We start from the raw sequence: 18,432 nt of genomic DNA, 5'->3' as shown, positions 1-18,432 counted from the left end.
CAGTGTTTAACGTTTGCTGATACTTCTAGTGCTGTTGTTATGCAATGCTATTCCTGGCCTAATTTGTTCTTAGATGATTTATAAATATTACAAGTTGTTCACATTTCTTCCTAGATCTGTTCTTTTGAACCACATGGCCAGAGAACACGCTTTCAACATTGGATTGCCAGACAACATTGTAAACTGCAATGAATTTCTACGCATACTACAGGAAAAGCTTGACAAGTAGGTACTGTTTTGTGAAACACAACCTGAAGCTATTTTAATCTTGGCTTCTGTTGTGAATTTTTGAAAGTTAATCTAAGAGAAGTAATTTAAAAAATGGTACTTCCTCATTTGTCACAAAGGAGTTTGCATTTTTCATACCAGTCCTCATTTCATCTAGATCTTATTGCCTTATAGTGTTTTTAAATTTTTTAATAACATATGTTATATATACCAAACAACTTACTTAACCACATGGTAAGTATATCAGTATATAGGTATACAAATATATAACTTACTATATAAAGTATGTCATATAAAGTATAAAGAATGTACTCACCCTCCAGCCTAAGAAACAGAACTTTATTAACTCCTTTAAGTCTTCCTGTGTGCCCTTCCCCCACCTAAAACCACTATTCTTAATTTTGGATTTGTAATTCCTTTACTTTCCACTATAGCTTTTCTACATATTTACCAAATATATTGTCAAATTGTTGTATGTTATGCTATGAGACATAGCATACTGTATGCATTCCTCTGCCTTTTATATATCATAATACTCCACTTTTCCAAAGGTCATATTCTAGCAACTCGGGTATCTAGGCTTAGTCGGTTGAAATAAGGAAGGAAATTCTTTAGGGCACCAAAATGGCTTTCAAAAAACTATCAACTTTAATGCCCAAAAGGACAGTATTGGAACATATGAAAAAATTGGAATATAGACTATAAGCTTTATATGAATGTTAAATTTCTTGAACTTGATAACTGTATTTAAAGTGGTTACATAAGTAAAAACCTTTGTTCTTAGGAAATGTACATAGAAATAGTAAGTGTTCAAGGAGCATCATATATACACTATTCTCAAATGTTTAGAAAATAGGTAAATAGATGGAAGGGCAGAAGGAAGGAAGGATGGGCGGAAGAGCAGAAGGAAGGAAAGAAGGAAGGAAGGAAAGAAGTTCTCAACTCAAATTCTGATATCAGTACTATGTTAAAACAAGTCCCTTAAACTTCTTAAATGACCTTTCATTTATAAATTAGACCAGATGTGTTTTCTAACAGGATTATCAATATTGACTATCCCTAAGCAACTTATCACCCATAAATTGTTTACTGTTAAGAATTTAGTTTTTTCTGTGGCATCAGAAATAGTTGAAAGGGTATTTTGAATAAACGAAAAAAAGAATTCAAAATGTTTTTCAATCATTTGAGTTTTCATGTAGAAGAGAGATTAGACTGATTTTCTGTGTGGCTACAGAATGTTGAACTGTAATGACTTTTGGGTAGTAGTTACAGGCAATATCAAGTGTAAAGCTCAGTATGAGAAAGATATTTTGTTAGTAATGTTTTCAATACTGGTAATGACTTCCTTATTAGGTAATGAATTCCCAATCATTGGAAATATTCAAGCAGAAAGTATATGGGAATGATATGATAGTAATGGCGATTACCATTTATTGAGCACATACTGTGTGCTAGAGCTGTGCTAGGTATTTTTATTTTTAAATATGTGTGTATATATACACATCCATATATTTATCATAACAATTCTTTAAAATGTAGGTATTATCTTCAGTGTAGAGATCAGAAAATGGCAACAGAGAACACAAGTAATTTGACCAAGTCCCACAGCTGGTAGGTACCAGAGCTAGGGGTCACACCCTATAAATTAGCTCACAGGATATACAAAACCATGGACTAATTATTATACTCAATAGGGGCAGTCAGTGCAGTTATCATTATATTATTTGAAGAGCATACCTGTATTTTCAGTTTTAAAATAGGTAATAGATTAAAAAAGCACCAAAATAAATGTGCATATTAGCTATCTTTGTCACAGTTTTAACTAAATAGCCAAGTTGACCAACCTAGCCAGCTGCAGAATCAATCATATGATGCTAGCACACAAAGCCAAATGAAAAGTGAGTGGGGCTTCTGAGAAGGATATTGTAGAGTGACATTTTACTTTGATGGGTGATTATACTCACCTTCCAATGCCACTTCCCATTTGAGGATTCTGTGTGACCTAAAAAAACAATAAATATAAAACCCAATAATAATAAAGAGCTGTTGCAGCACCTATCCAAGTGATTTGTTCAGTCTATCAGTGTTTGTGTATTTCTTCTAGCTTACAGTGCTTATACTGTGAGAAGACCTTCAGGGACAAAAATACACTGAAAGATCATATGAGAAAAAAACAGCATCGTAGGATCAACCCTAAGAACAGAGAATATGACCGATTTTATGTCATCAATTATTTGGTAAGACTTTTTCTTCATAATTTAAAATTTGATTGCAGTATTGTAAACACAGTCTTTCTGAGAGCCAACTAATTTTGAGCAAGCAATTAGTACAGAAGTCGTAATATAATCGAGGGGTACTTTTGAGCAATGATTAGCTTCAAAATGGTTAATTTACAAAGCATAATTTGATTTTTTGTCCCTTCATTTGTGAGATGTTTTATAGTAAAAATACTGTCTCTTTCGAGCTCACAGTAATCTTGACAAAACAAAACAAAACAAAAAAAATCTTAAAACACTTGGATATCCATTCCCACTCATCCCCACCCCCCGCATTATATTTTCTTGGAGCCAGAGCCTTCAATATTCTATTCATTAAAACATGTGTTGACCACTGGATGTACTCAGTGGTATGCTAGATAATTTTTTTAAAACAATCTCCACTCTTCCTCCATCTCCCAACTAAAAAAAATCTGTATCATAATCATTCCTTTGGGCTAACCTGTTTTTAAGGGAGATTTCAGGGTAATCAAACCATTTTCCTATGCAGGGGGACTTTTTTGTTTGGCTAGTAGGACTAATGGGGTCACAATGCTAAGGATTTTAGGCGAATGGAGAGTCCACTTGCCCAGAAACTTCAATACCATTTGCAGGCCTCTGTAAACTACAGTCCCTTTTGGTTAAGAAGAGAGATTTGGTTGGAGGCAAATGTCACTCGAGAACGTTTGCAAATATGGGAGGAGATTTTTGATTGACACAGTGACTAGGGAGTACTACCAGCCTTTGCCCCCAATCCACTGATTTTTTATTTGTACACAACAAGGAGGAAATCTTCATGTAAAGGGACGGGTGAAGAAACTCCAGTGAGACTGGAAGAAAGACGGGGAATTCTGGTTCTAACTTGCTTTTTTCCTAAGCAAATGAAAGTTGGTTTTTCCCCTCTCAATATGAATGAATTAAAACCCAAACCCATTCGTCACAGAAGGTTAATTGAATATAATCAGCCATTTTATCTATTGAATAGAAGCAAGCATATCCTGAATTATGTTGGAATTTTCACCTGTTCTAATCTTACTGTGTTAAAATAAAAGTCCCCTTGAGAAGGTTAGCATGTGTTGAAGGTTGACTGAGAGGTTGCCGTGGTTTGCTACAAATGTTTTACAACCAGCTAAAGGCAAAGGCAAATGCACCTTTGAGTCCTTCAGTCTTCTCTGGAAATCATCCGGCCGCGTTACTTCCTAGAGCAAACACTGCGTCAGGGCCCAGCCCACTCCTGGGCTTCAGTGTTCCCTCTCTAAGGAACAGTCAGCTCCTGTGGAAAGCTATGAGAATAATTTAATAGTTCTTCCTTCTGGGGCTCTTTTAAACTTATTATTGAAGAGCCTAGGACGAGTGGAACATTATATAGCTGGAGGTGTTTACCCTTTAGACAATACTTCAAAGAGACTTCTCACTCAAATTCTGCTGGCACTTTTAGAAAAGTCTGAGATTTCATTCCCTGGGCATCAAGCAGTGTGGCTTGTCAAAAGTGATATTACCTGCTAGGCCCGGCTGTCTCTAGATGAGCACACTGGGTTATACTGCCCACGGAGTGCCCAGATTTGATGCAGCATGAATCATAGCTTAAGAGTGGTACTTCAAGAGAATGTGACAATTTCAATAACAGATAAAATTAAATCACAACTTTAGGATAATATTGATAGAAGTAATTTGTTTTAACTAGCAACTAATTGAGTACTTATGTGCCGGAGGCACTGTCCTAGTTACTTTGTATCTGTTGCATCATTTTATCTTAACCACATACCTGTGACAAAGATATTATCATTATCCTTATTTTATAGATTAGGAAACTGGGGCACAGAGAGGTTAAGTAATTTTCCCAAGGTCACATAGCTAAAGGCAAAATACTTAACCTCCCTGTGCATCAGTTTCCATCATTTTTACAATTGAGGTAATAATAGTACTTACCTCTTATGTTTTGGGTTGTTGTTGATTGTCAAGTTATGGTGATGAAGTGGTCTCTTCACCTTCCATTGCCTATGCTCTTTTATAACTAACTAGAAAATAAGCCAAGGTCAAAATAAAGCTGACTTTAATCAGCCTTTAAAGGGCTCTATCCCACAACCTTAGCCTTCTTAGCACTGTATGCTTTCTCACAGAGGTAAATAGCCAATAACAACAAACAGTGATTTAAAAAAAAAAAAAAAAAAAAAAACTAAAATGTGTTATGATTCTTTAGCATTATGAAAATGACATAAACAGCTTTGGAAGGGATTGAAAAAGCAATAAAGTCTCTAAAGATGTATAAATGCCCTAAGAGGAGTGCTTACCAGTGTTATCAACTTCAGCAATATTCTAAAAATGCTTAAGGAATATTGCTATATATATATATAATATTATAATACATAGAATGAACATATACAAGACTGTCCCAAATACTAACAGTGTGTAACTAGAGAAAAATGAGGGTCAAAGGTTTCTCAGCATCATTTTAGTTTTATTTGGGATCTCTTTGATGAAGAACACTGAAAATGAAGAATAAATCATTACTATGAAAATAAATTCTTCTAAAATTTTACTTAAGCAGTGAATAATGACATTGCATTATTTTTAAAAAGAAAAAAATAGAGTGGAAGACATCCACTGTTTATTCCTCTGAGGGAAAAAACTGACATGAGTGTGGGCAAAAAGAGGAAAAATTGTTTTATTGGTTGTCACTGTCTATACACCTATTTCTCACACCTTCTTCCCTTTCGAAGCAATTTCATTGTCTTCACACATTCCACAAACATTGGAGTGCCTTCCAGGTACCAGATGCTAGAAGAGAAAGAGATACATTGCAGACAAATAAGCTGCAGATTTGAGTCATTGCTCTGAGGAATTGAGAGGTTGGTAGGGGAGACGGACATTAATCTCAACACCTGGTAACAATGGTGCATAAAGAGTTAATACTTTGGCATCTGCTGTGGCAGGGTTGTATTTGCATCACTGACCCACGGAGTTCCTCACCTCTACTTTAAACACATGTGCAATCTCTAGACCAGAGATGATAGACGCACCCAAGCTGTCCCTGGCAAGGTACACTCTAATAGTCATACAAGGTGAGAGAACAGGGGGAAAGGCAGCTGCTTTGGGTTCTCCTTTCAGTTCAGCGAATGGACAGATTCCTCCCCACCCCCCAGTAGGTGAGATATTTCCATGTTTAATTATTATATTTTTTTTTAATAATAGAAGGCTTGCAGATTCATTAAATGCCCTTTGTATTGTCTGGTTTGCCTACTTGCTTTGTTTTCTCATAAAGAAAAGGACTCAGCTGATAGGATGGTTAGGGGACAAGGTGCTGGGTAGTTTAGAAACCTCTGCAGGGGAAGGCAGCCAACTGCTTCAGGTCATCGTCAAGGCTCTGCCCATATATTCCTAAGTAAGTCCTGAGTTTTTCTAACAGGAACTGCCCATATATTCCTAAGTAAGTCCTGAGTTTTTCTAACAGGAACTATTTTTGCAGTGTTTTTATCATTCTTTGATTTAAATTTTTTTTAATTCTTTAAGTATACAAAGCCATGTATAACAAAAGTAGGCTCCTTGTTTTGGGTGTTCTATTTTAGTTTTATTCTTATTCCTATTTTTGTTTTTATTAATTTTTTTGGAGTAATAAAATGTTCAAAAATTGACTGTTGAAATGAATGCACAACTATATGATGACACTGAACAATTGATTGTACACTTTGGATGATTGTATGGTATGTGACTATATCTCAATAAAATTGCAAGAAAAAAATAATAAGTAAAAAGAAAAAAAAGACAGAGAAAGATGAGAATAGCAATAGATTCGTACTTCAAATGAATGAAATAAATGCCTGAACTGAAAAAAAAAAAAGTAGGCTCTTAAGCTGCATTTCATAGTTTTGTTATAATTCTCTCTAATGAAATAATTTATTTACATTTAAAATACTTTTCTTTCTCTGTTCCTAATGAGTTTTTCATGTAAGCACATGTTAGTGTGTGTGTTTTGGAGGCGGAGGGGTGCTGGGTGAAGGGGATTTTTTTTTTCTCCATGTTTTTTTCCACCCTCTTGTTGATCATAAGCCATCTGATGCAGGGGGTGAGGGGGTGTTCCGAATGTCTTTACTGACATGCCTTCCAAACTTTGTTTTTCTTGCAGTCTTTCCTGACATGATTCATTAACAGGCATGGTGCCTTAATTTAGAGATGGTTATGTGCTTTGTTTTATTTTTCTCTTTCATTCTTGTTCCTATAACAAATCATATATTTAGCTGTCCCAAAGCAGAGCACTCTGGGAAAAGTCAGGGTCACTGTCACATGCAAATTGCTTGCTTCCTAATATACTAATCAACATAGATTTCTATTTTCCTCTCAAGTGATGAATGGTTAATGCAGTATAGCCTGAATAAATCCTTACACGTTGTACTGAATACAGAGGAAGTTGCAGAATAATGCTTTGAGTTTGGGAGTCTGACAGCAAAAGATACTTCTTGTCGCTTTTGGTTCAAAACATTTATTGATAAGCAACATTTGCCCATATAGCTGACAATGGTAAAATACCACAGATGGTCCTTCCTTGAATAATATCTTGACCTTAATTCTGAGTCTAGAGAGACCATTGGACTTCAAGTATCCAATGATACCTGAAAGACTTAATTCACCACCAAAAACAAGGATCCTGTTGGCAGTGTTAAGGCCATTCTTGGTGTCTTAGAATGAGGTGCAGATGCTTTGTGACAACTCTGGGAGGTACATTATTATAGAGTCCAAATTAACTATTTCTAATGATGTTACGGTAGATCTCTGCATGCCTGAGTTTATGCATCATTTAACTGATAGATAACGACAGCTTCAAACCCTCTCATTAAATTGATGAACGATGGATTTTCTTTTTTCCCCTAAATCATAATGGCACCAGCAGTTCTTTGTTTTTAGCTTAAATGAATACTATTATTTGAGAGAAAAGTGTCCATAATTGAGAGCGAACTTGGTTTTTTTTTTTTTCCAAAGAGGACATTCGACGAGGCTAATTGTGCTCGTAGCAGGTCGGTTTGGCCTTGACTCTAAGCGTAGTTTAGCTGATTGGAAAGTGTCCACTAAGGTCCCACATTCCTCTGTAGTACCACTGCCTGCTGTTACATGGGTCACCTTAGGAGGACTGAGTGGAGAGAGAAGAAAGGGCAGGAAGAGAGGAGTAATGGCTCCAGGGAGAGAAGAGAAATGGTGGGGGCTCAAGAGACCATTCCTGCCCATCACTCTGTGAAGTTTCCCTGAACCTGACAAGACTCGCCAGACATACCCGTGAAAGAGTGGAACTTCTCCACTAATGGTAAAGGGTAAAAGGATTATGTGTAGATATTTGAATCCCTACTACTGCCGAGGGTTGTGTGCTTCATATACATTAACTAACTCATTTAATCGCCTTGCAGAAATCTTTTGAGGTACAGTCTAAATTGGCCACAAATTTTTAGATGTCTCAGTCACAATTCAGTTCAACAAATATTTACTAGTACTCACTGTGTGCCTGGCTCTCGAAATGTAGGAACGAACAAAGGCCATGTCCTCAGGGACTGCATTCTATTAGGGGAGGTGGATGGTAGATGAGAATGATTTCAGGAAGCAGTGAGTGCAGTAAAAAGTGACTTGGGAGAGAGGTGTCATTTCAGACACAGTGGTCAGAAAAAGACTGAGGCAGTAACATTTAAGCACAGACCTGAATGACTGAGCCATGTAGATATGTGGGGAACAGTGTTTTCAGACATTTCAGGATCTATCCTTCCTTATCACTGAAATGAAACTTTTCATATACCTTACTTGTATTATTTCAAGACCATTTGAATGTGGATTTTTTTTTTAAAGAATTCTTTGTCTATGTTCTCTCCCCCTTTCCCTTTTTTTGCCCCCATCTCTCTAATCCTTCTGTCCTTCCTTCATAGGAACTTGGAAAATCTTGGGAAGAGGTTCAGTTGGAAGATGATCGGGAGTTGCTAGACCATCAGGAAGAGTAAGACTTGTTACCACTGCTAATTAATTACAGTGTTTTTAAGTGCAAAAAACAGTTCTTTGGTTTGGCTTAAAATTATCATTGTGGAAAGTTACCTGAAGGGACAGAATAAAAAGAAACAAAACCTTTCTCTCTGAGCCATGCCTCCTTTCATGTAATGTGGCAAAACTTAAATTCATATAGCTTTGAAATAAAAATCACTGAAGCAACTGTAGTTCTAACTAAATAGTGTTTTGCCATTAAAGCTGTTTATTAATTGAACAGACAATAATATATAATTCAGGGAAAAATACATTCTAAAGTGCTTTGCTTACTGAATTGGTCTCCATATCTCAAAGTGACACGATCTTTGAACTCTCCCTGTTGCTTGTTCCTGGAGTAGAGAATATAGCTGAATTGAAATTAACCTTGTTCTGTGTTTGTCCCATTGATGATGAAGTTAAAATATTCATAGCCCCTTTTGCCTGAAATTATAAGCTTGAGAAGTATTCTTTTCATCTTAAAAGGATTTTCTCTTATTCATCCTCTTTTCATTCAAAGCTTTCAGCCTTTTTTCTCTCCTGAGATTTTGAATTGATATTATTTTATTCAAGTAAAGCCTACAGTTGGAGAGTTGCCATTTGCTAAATTTCTTTGATGCATAGAGATTTAAGCCATAAGTCCTCCGTATTAGAATAAAAATATTTCTCTCCCATTAGGGCATATACTACTTAGTCTATTTAATGGATGAATATTGACCTTTTAATAACACGAAAGGTTGATAAATAGTAATAGAAATGACCTAGAGCAGATGCTCTGGTGGCTCCCTCCTGGGTGGATAGGGTTCGGGAAAGTATTCCCCTTTTTCTAATAGTAGAAAGCTTAGGTGCAAATTAGGTTAGGTTTATCTTCAGAGTCATAGCACTGATAATTTCTGAACTTGCCTAAGAAAGTCTCCCCTGTTTGCATTTGAATGGGTAGTTCCTTAACTCCACAACTCTTCCTTACCAGCAGTGTTCCCGTTTGGGAAATGACAAGAAGTTGGAAGTATCTGAAAAGATAACTGCAAGGAGGGAAAGTGATAAAAGGGATCCTATATGCTTTCTGAATTCTCTGTCTACTACCAGATTTAACACTTGCCCTATTTAAAATGATCAATATTTCCCTCATGAGAGATGTATGGTTTGCCTTTTTAAAGTCTATCATTTGTCATGCAGAAATACACTCCCAGCATCGCGCCTCACAGCGTGTGCGTTCAGTGGTTGTGGCTAATGAGAAAGCGCATCACACCCCTTGCTATGTCTCCTCTGCAAATTAAACATAGTTGTCTCAGAAAGGGAGCTCAATGATTCGGTAGTGAAATAGCTGCTCAGGAGAGAGGCAAATATAAGAAAGTGGAGCAGCACCTGTTCACTATTTATATTAATTTCATGGTGCTGCTTTGAATTTCAAAAGCTGTATCAGAAAGTCATAATATGATATGACACTCATTACAAAAATGTCAGAGTTGAAAGGGATTGGCAGGGTTTCCTACGAACCCCTGTGTAGTGTACACCCTCTCAGTGAAGGAAACCTCCATAATTTCTGTTTTCTTTTTTAACCCAGTGATTGGTCTGATTGGGAAGAACACCCTGTCTCAGCCGTCTGCCTATTTTGTGAAAAGCAAACAGAAACAATCGAGAAATTATATGTCCACATGGAGGTGAGGTACTTTTATTCATTTGAAGTGTGTTTCTCTCTGACGGGGGAAGCTGGTAAGTATTGCATCCTCACCGGCCTATACCTTTAATTTCCCAATCATAATCCCATTCTTAAAAGGCTCTATAGGCAAAACAGAAGGGACAGGCCAGGTCCACCAAGGAGAACCAGAATTCGGGGCAATTTAGTTAGTGCAAATGACTTGACCTGGGCAAGCCATCGGTGTGGGGTTTCAGAGACTACTGATGCAACCATACCTTTGAGATGCATACAAAATAGTTCTAGCTCAGAGGGTGGCATCTGTAACCATGATTGGTAAGACCCACGATATTATTATGCACAGATATTGACAAATGAGTCCTTTTCCAGTACTTCCTATGCTGGGAATAAGGAGAGCAGAAAGGAAAGGGAGGAAGCTGCCATTTACAAATCTCCTATGGAAGCCGAGGACCCTGGGGTACATGGGAGATGGCCAGGATATGGTCTTGATCTCTTTCAAGTACAAAGATTAAAGAAAATAAATTTGGGCTCATTCATAGTCTGTGTTAATGAAGCTCGAGGCTAGTGCTTCCAAACTTTTTTTCACACCATTATATCTGAAAGAAATGGCACACTCCCTACACCTCTGATCCTCAGCTGGACAATGGGTGTGGGAAAGGGGAATGCCCAGTGATTGATGACAGCATCACAGCGTAGGGGAAGAGGTGTGATTATAACAGAAAAATATTACCCAGTGATTTCCATATTTCCTCCTTCCGTCCCCCCACCCAAAGCCAAGAGTGGAGCATTCAGTAGAATAAGGAGCTGGAAGATGTTAGAGAAGCCATGGCCATTTACCCTTATGAAAGCAGAGAGTCCGTTCCTCAGAAACAGGCTACCACTAGTATGTGTGTGTTGTTTCCTGTATTTAAGTTTTACACAGTATCCTAATATCTGTGAATTAAAAGGAGCCTCAGTACTCCTACCATGTAGGGATTCCAATCTCTAATATCTTTGACAGGTGTCCCCAACCTCTGTTTAAGTCACTTTCCGTGGTAATGTATCATGGAATTTCTAATTAACGCCCTACATATGGTGCTATTCTATATGCCCTGCACAGTGATTTAGGTGGCCTTTGTCCTCTATGAGCATGTAAGTTAAAACATTTACATAGATCAAGGGACGATTGCAAGAATGGAATAAAGAGAATAAAATAAAAATCTCTGCATTGTGAAAATCAAAAGAAGTGTAATTTATAGGAAGATGTGAGTGAGGAGTGTATTTGACAGCATAAAATGAAAAGCAGAATTTGTTAAAAATATCTACCTGCTTGTTAAATAAAGAGCCTGTATCCATAATTCTAATCCAGACACAGGATATGGTACAGCCACACCTTACCTAGAGACTGAGGACACTTTTTGTCAGACTGCAGAATGCATGTGTAGTAAATTGTAAACACTGCAGATATAAGCTGTGAATATTTAAATGTTTTAACTGATTGGCATGATTTGTTCGGACTATTCTTAAAGAAGCAGTTGGATATGGGGGGGAAATGGTTAGATTTAGAAGACTTTAAAAAGCAGAGGATGATGAACTCAGCCTGACTTTCTAAACTGCTGACTTCTCTGAATAAGCTGTGTTTATAACTTCAGCACAAAAGATTAAGTAATTCATATGCTTACAGATGTATTCACTCTTTGTTTTAGGATGCACATGAATTTGATCTCCTCAAAATAAAGACAGAACTTGGTGAGTCTGATTTGGAAGTTGTTTTCCATGATGGTGCATTTTTTTATACTATTTCTTGTAAGCGATGCCTATGTTCTATACTCATGGTTTGGAGAATGCACAGCCAAAATGTGTCTCTGTACAGATGGTCTTAACAGATCTGTCTGAAGCAGTGATTCTCAACCATTTTGAATTGTAATACCCAAATATGGTTTTTCTTTTTTTACAGTCTTTATTCCTCCTTCCTGCATATTATGAGTGCTTCAAATAAATTGCAAGTTAATGGTTACTATCTATCATACAGTGGAGGGGACTCATAGAGCATGGATTTTGAAGTCAGACTAGAGTTCATATTCCAGTTCCAGCACTTGCTGGTTATGTGACTTTGGGCCTCAAATCAGAAGAGTGTTGTAGGAGGTGGGTAATGTATGTAAAACACCTACGACAGTGCCATGCAGTGTAGGTACCATTATTTATAATAGTTGGACCTTATTGTATGGTTCTCAGCATCACTAAGATAGAAGGATTAGGGGCATTAAGACATGAAGTACTGGCTTGCAAATGGATCCAAGACAGTGAAAAGCTCACTTCCAACATCTCGGCTCAGCGACTGCTTTTCTAAACTCTTGGATGTGTTTCTTTAATTTGCTATTCTTATAGACGTATGTGTACATTGCATTTATAATTAGTCAAGAACTTGGGCTACCTGGAGCTGACAGCCTGCTGTCAAATCCTACCTCCACCACTTACTAGCTGTGACGTCTTGGCAGTTTCCTAATATCTAATTTAGGTATCTTAGGTATATTTAACCTTATCAAATAGGGTTAAATGTTATTAATGCATGGAAAGCAATGAGAACAGTGCCTAACAGATAAGCCCTATGTGAGTGCTGGCTGTCATTATCTGGTAGCTATTATTATTCTTTATAGTTGCAGCACCTCTTCAAGTTGGCTAATAAAGGTAAGAGGCTCTTTTAAAAAATTATAACAGTGCAAAAATGGGTTTGTTCCCTTGTCTAATGATTCAATATTCTGTTATTTTCAGGATTAAACTTCTATCAGCAAGTGAAACTGATCAACTTCATTCGGAGGGAAGTTCACCAATGTAGATGTTACGGCTGCCATATGAAGTTTAAATCCAAAGCAGACTTAAGGACTCACATGGAAAAAGCTAAACACATATCACTGCTTCCTGAAAAAAAGACATGGGATCAACTGCAGTAAATCTCCCTTATTTTATTCTTTATTTAATTTCTTTAAACTTTAAAAAAAAAAAAAAAATGAAATGCATGTTTATTGTAAAAACTATAATTTTAAAGTAATCCTCTTACAAATGAAATCAACTATTTCTAAATTTGTGGTGTGGAGACAGATATAGATGTAGGTAGACATGGAAATAGACTATAGATTTTTAAGCTGTAGGTTAGGTTTGTTGTTTATTAGCAAATTATTATAAACATCTTTTCATATCCAATACGCATCTATTACCTCATTTAGTGGTCGCCAAGTACCTCATTGTATGAACATTCCCTAGTTTGTTAGATATTTTAGTTATTTCTTGCTTTTTGCTATTATAAATAGTAATAGAATGAATGAATGGCCATATACCTGCATTTTTGCCCACTTCTCTAAGTGTGTCATTTAGATAAATTCCTAGAAATAAAATTACTACATCAACAGCTATGCACATCGCTAGAGCTTTGAGTATATATTTTGCATACTGGCACTTTTAAAGCATTAAGTAGTTGGTCAACTGGTATTTATTTGTGTAGGTATTGTCATACTCCCAGGTATCCTTTGCCAGTCCAGCCCTTCTGGGATGGTTCTCCTCTGGGAGTCTCCGGAGTTCTAGCTACCCAAAGGTTTCTCTGTTATAAGGGAATTTTAAATTAGATCTGCCAGAACTCTATCCAAAAAGCTCTAGTTTCTCCCCTTCAGAAAATCTTAGATTTGTCAGAGTGAAAGTCAAACCTGGATTGAACTGACAGCCTGTTCCTGTAATTCTTGTAAACGTTGAAATCCTCAGAGGTACCTCAGAATTAACTCCAAGTGTATCCAGAGAAGGACCCAGAATAACAAATGTATAATTCTACAAACGTTTCATTTTTTTTGATCACTTGGAATGAAGGAACCAGTAATGATTAGGTTGAAGAATAAAACACAAGGGGAAACATAACCATTTTCATCAGATATTTGAAGGATTCATATATGAAAAAGTAACTAACCGTATTTGAACTTTGTAACCTGTAGGGAAGACCTGGAACCTCTGGGTAGAAATAAGAGAGATTGGGTAGGTTTTTGCTTCATCTAAGGAAGTGTTATCTAACAACTAGAGCTGCCCAATTCTGAAGTAGCCTGCCTTTAAAGACAGTGAGTTTCTTAACATAGTAGATACTGAGCAGAGACTGAATGGCCAGCTAGCAGGGATCCTGGATTCAGTGAGGCTGATGTCAGCCAGTAAAGGTCAAAGTGAGAGCAACTCAAAAGTTGTCTCCCTTACAGTCTTTGTAAAATGCTGACAAAATTGTTGGTAAGTAAACCTAGCAGAATTATAATAATGTTCATCAGCTGCTTAGGAATTTCCTGGATAATTTGTTAGTTCCTTTACTTTATCTATGGTTGTTTTCAGGTATTATTTTCCAACCTATGAAAATGACACTCTGCTGTGTACACTGTCCGACAGTGAAAGTGACCTGACAGCTCAGGAACAAAATGGAAATATTCCCATTATCAGTGAAGACACATCTAAACTGCATGCTTTGAAACAAAGCAGTATTCTGAACAAGTTGCTACTAGAAGAATGCTTGAAAAACTAGAACAAACTGCTGCAGAAGTAATTTTTGCATGTTTTCTCCTATAAGACAGATACAAAAGAATAGTTGAGATTTGAACATCATCAAAGAACAGAGTCCTTGGCTATATAAACTTTTTTTAAAAATGAATGCTCATTTCAGAATATAAAGAAAAATACAATGAGGGCTTTTTGTATCTGGGCTATAACGTTCTAGTGTGTAATCATTTTAAATGAACTTCTTTCATTAAACTCATAATTACCTATGATAAGGAGGATATGGAAATCACAAATAAATGAAATGTTCAAATTATTTATAAACCTACCTTAACCAGTGGTTTCAGTCTCTTCCCCACAGGCCTTTTTATCCAAGTCACAAAGTTTGACAGATACAGACTTTCTGTATTATATTTGATAAGCTGTAAATGAAGTGACCAAAAGAGCCATGGAAGAAAGGGAAAATAGTCAAAGACCTGGATAATACACAAATTGGACACTACTTCAGAATAATCAAGAGAGACGTTATCATCATCACTGATTTGTGCCTAGAGTTGCCAGACTGTCTAGAAATGGGCATCAAGCCAATTAACTTCCCCTTCCTCTACATAGGTAAAAGACATTTGACTAGTCCTGGTTTTGTTACCATCAGGTAAAGCAATTTTTGTCTGACTCAGAAATCTATTCTGCCCATGTTCTCCTTATAGAATGTCTTCATGTCACCAATCTTTGTTTCAGCCCTTAAGCCATTTTGTTTTATGTATCTTTGTCCCTTAATTGACCAGCACACTGATGGATAATGTATGTTGGGTATTGTATTTATTAAACTGAAGAGGTTCAAGAGTGACAGGAGGGTATTCAGTTTGGATTCAAGCTAAATTTTGGTGGTTCATGGGCTGCCACTATTTTGACTGTATGTGTTAGCATAAAAAATCCAGAGGTAATTGAACACAAAACAGACTACTTATCCAGATACTGGGAGCCATATGGTTTACGTTGTTATAGGAAAAGCCTGCCTGTCTCAATTACTAAAACACTAATCTTATGTGGAATCTGGCCTAGGGTATAACTTTGCCCTTAATTTTTAAGATTTGCTTAAATTTCAATAGTGCTAAAGTAAATCCTCCATCCTCACTAAATGTTGCATCGTTTTAAATTGCTCTTTAATATGAAAAAAATTCTTTTTTGAAAATATTCAGTCAGCTTATGTTCAGGAAGATTGCATTATTATAGAGTTTTCCCATTTGTAGTATTCTTAGCCAGTGACTTCCCCACCCCCCATGCATGGAAAATAATGAAGTATTCTGACTGTAAATCTGCAATGCCTAAATCCAAAGTGATTCTTCAGAGCCTTGCAAATGAGAATACGCTGTGCAAACAACCACATAGATCTACCAAAACATCTCAGAATGCAAGCTACTGAATTTGCTTTTGAACTCTTCAGGCCTAGTTTTATGTGGTATTGCAAGCAAGCTGGAGGCAGGATTGTCTTTTTAATAGAAGAAAAAAGAAAAAAAAAAAAAAAATATATATATATATATATATATATATATACACAAGTTTTCTTATGAAGTACTTTTTGTTATGTACTTTTATGGACACTTTTATTATGGAAATACGTAACATACACAGAAGTAGAATAGAATAATGGCTATCTCTAGCATTTTCTCTAACATATATCTCTAACCATTTTTTTAAACATAATCATAACACCATTGTGTGACCTACCAAAATTAACAGTAACTTTTTATCATCTGTTTGCAAATTTCCCCAGTTGTCTCAAAAATGTTTTTTTACAACATTACCAGTTCTGGGACAAATATTGTATGCATCCTGAAAAGAAGCATGTAAAGAGGACAGAAAAAAAAAATCACCTTTATGGACTCCTACCAAAAATGCATAACCTGAAAATAAGCATGAAGAAAGATCAGTCAAATCCAAACTGAGGAATAGTAAACAAAATGGTTGGCCTTTATTCTTCAAAAACATCAAGGTAATGAAAAACAAAAGACTGAAAAACTGCTCCAGACTGAAGAAGGCTAAAGATCAATGACAACTAAATGCAACATGTGACCCTGAGTTGAATCATGGACCAAGAAATTTTTTTTTCTTTTACTATGAAAGACAGTGAGTGAGACAATTGGAAAAATTTGAATAAGGTCTATAGTAAATTTTACTATTACTAATGTTAGTTTCCTAATTTTGCTAATTATGTCATGGTTATGTATGAGAATGCCCTTGTTTTTAGGAAATACACAGAGGTATTTAGCAGTAAAGGGCATTTTGTTTGCAACTTTTTAAACAGTTCAGATAAAAACTAATGGATATATAGAAAAAGTAAAGAAAATGTGGTAAGCTGTTAACATTTGGGGAATCTGAAGGAAGGTATCTGGAATTTTTTTGTACTATTGCAACTTATCTCTAAGTCTGAAATTATTTCAAAATAAAGTTTTTTAAATTGTCTTTTTGAAGTTGGTTGGTTTGAATCAGAATCCTTTGTTACCTGGATTGCATGTGGTTGATGTGGTCCTTAAGGGTCTCATAATCTACAATAATTCAACCTCCCCTTTTTTTTTAATGTCCTGCTTTCTGAATTTGGCTGATTGTATCTTCATTGTGTCATTTAACATGTTCCTCTGTTACCATTTTTCCTGAAAACTGGTAGTTAGATCTAGACGTTTCATTAAATTTGGGTTCAAAAATTGTTTTGAAAATTGTTTTTGTTTTGAAAATTTTTTTGAAAAAAAAATACTTCATTGAGGAGTTGCTGTGTGGTTCTGGCATGTAATACCTGGTTGTACGACTTTTAGAGATGTCGAGATTTAATAGTGCTTTCAGGTGATGCCAGTCTGATACATCATGATAAATTTTCCCCGCACTCATCAATGAATTTAGCGTCTGTTGGTAATCATTGCCTAGATCTATTACTACTTTAGGGGTTGCAAAATGGCAATTTTCTAATTCTATCGTTTTTTTGCATGTGAGTTTTTTACACAGCATGTGTGCTGCAGAGCACTGGAGTGTGAGGTTCTAGTTTCCAATTGTTATTGCCCCCCTATGTTGGTGGTGCCCCGAGACTGATCTTCGAGTCATGGCCTGTCCAGAGAGTCATAAGTCACCTCCTTCCACCCTGTGGTCCTAAGTTGACTAGATTTGTAAATTACATAGGCTTTGACCCTGGCTTTAGATCTCCAAGCTCCAGCTGTATGTGTATACATCCACTGAAGGCTGTCACATTTTCATTAATAAACAAGAAATGGCAGCCTTTATTATGATGAAAAAAAAAGTCTTCTTAGGTTGAGTTAAAGATACAATTAAGTTAAATTGTTTTACACCCAAAGGTTACAAAAGCAATAAGACCTGTCCCTAGAACTCTTTGTCTCTGGGAATCAGATTTGTTCAGGACATCAAGGAGGGGCTGGAGTGTTTTCTAACATGTGCTTCACTCTTACTCAGAACAGGAGCAACGGAAGAATGAGAACAAAATAAACATAAGAATAATTAAGCTTGAAGAGGAGAAAGCTTTTTGAGAGGGAAAAGTTGATATCGTAGAAGACAGATCAGGTAGATATAAAAATAAATGAAATATTGTAGGACAGACCAGACAGAGAAAGAGGAAAGGTGAGTATGCCAGTTTGGATGTATTATGTCCCCCAAAAGGCCATGTGCTTTGGTGCAGTCTTGTGGGATCAGACATATTAGTGTTGATTAGGTTGGAATTTTTGGATTAGCTTGTTTCCATGGAGATGTGACCCACCCAACTGTGTGTAATACATGGAGGTGTGGCCCCACCTATTCAGTGTGGGTCTT

General features: G+C 36.4%; 1 protein-coding gene across 1 annotated transcript in view; it reads left to right on the top strand.

Moving 5' to 3' along the window:
• ZNF277 (zinc finger protein 277) overlaps window positions 1–17,085 on the top strand; it is a 145,785-nt gene extending 128,700 nt beyond the window's left edge. The window contains exons 6-12 of the mRNA XM_037836352.1: window positions 115–225; window positions 2,333–2,465; window positions 8,384–8,451; window positions 10,036–10,132; window positions 11,814–11,856; window positions 12,880–13,054; window positions 14,464–17,085. Coding sequence (XP_037692280.1) covers window positions 115–225; window positions 2,333–2,465; window positions 8,384–8,451; window positions 10,036–10,132; window positions 11,814–11,856; window positions 12,880–13,054; window positions 14,464–14,650 — 814 coding nt within the window. The 3' untranslated portion in view covers window positions 14,651–17,085. The remainder of the gene's footprint in view (window positions 1–114; window positions 226–2,332; window positions 2,466–8,383; window positions 8,452–10,035; window positions 10,133–11,813; window positions 11,857–12,879; window positions 13,055–14,463) is intronic.
• The last annotated feature ends 1,347 nt before the right edge of the window (window positions 17,086–18,432 follow it).

This window comes from Choloepus didactylus, chromosome 5 (assembly GCF_015220235.1).
Source record: "Choloepus didactylus isolate mChoDid1 chromosome 5, mChoDid1.pri, whole genome shotgun sequence".
NCBI classification, from domain to species: domain Eukaryota; kingdom Metazoa; phylum Chordata; class Mammalia; order Pilosa; family Megalonychidae; genus Choloepus; species Choloepus didactylus.
Note: the sequence above shows the minus strand (reverse complement) of the source record. Positions and strands in the feature narration are given on the sequence as shown.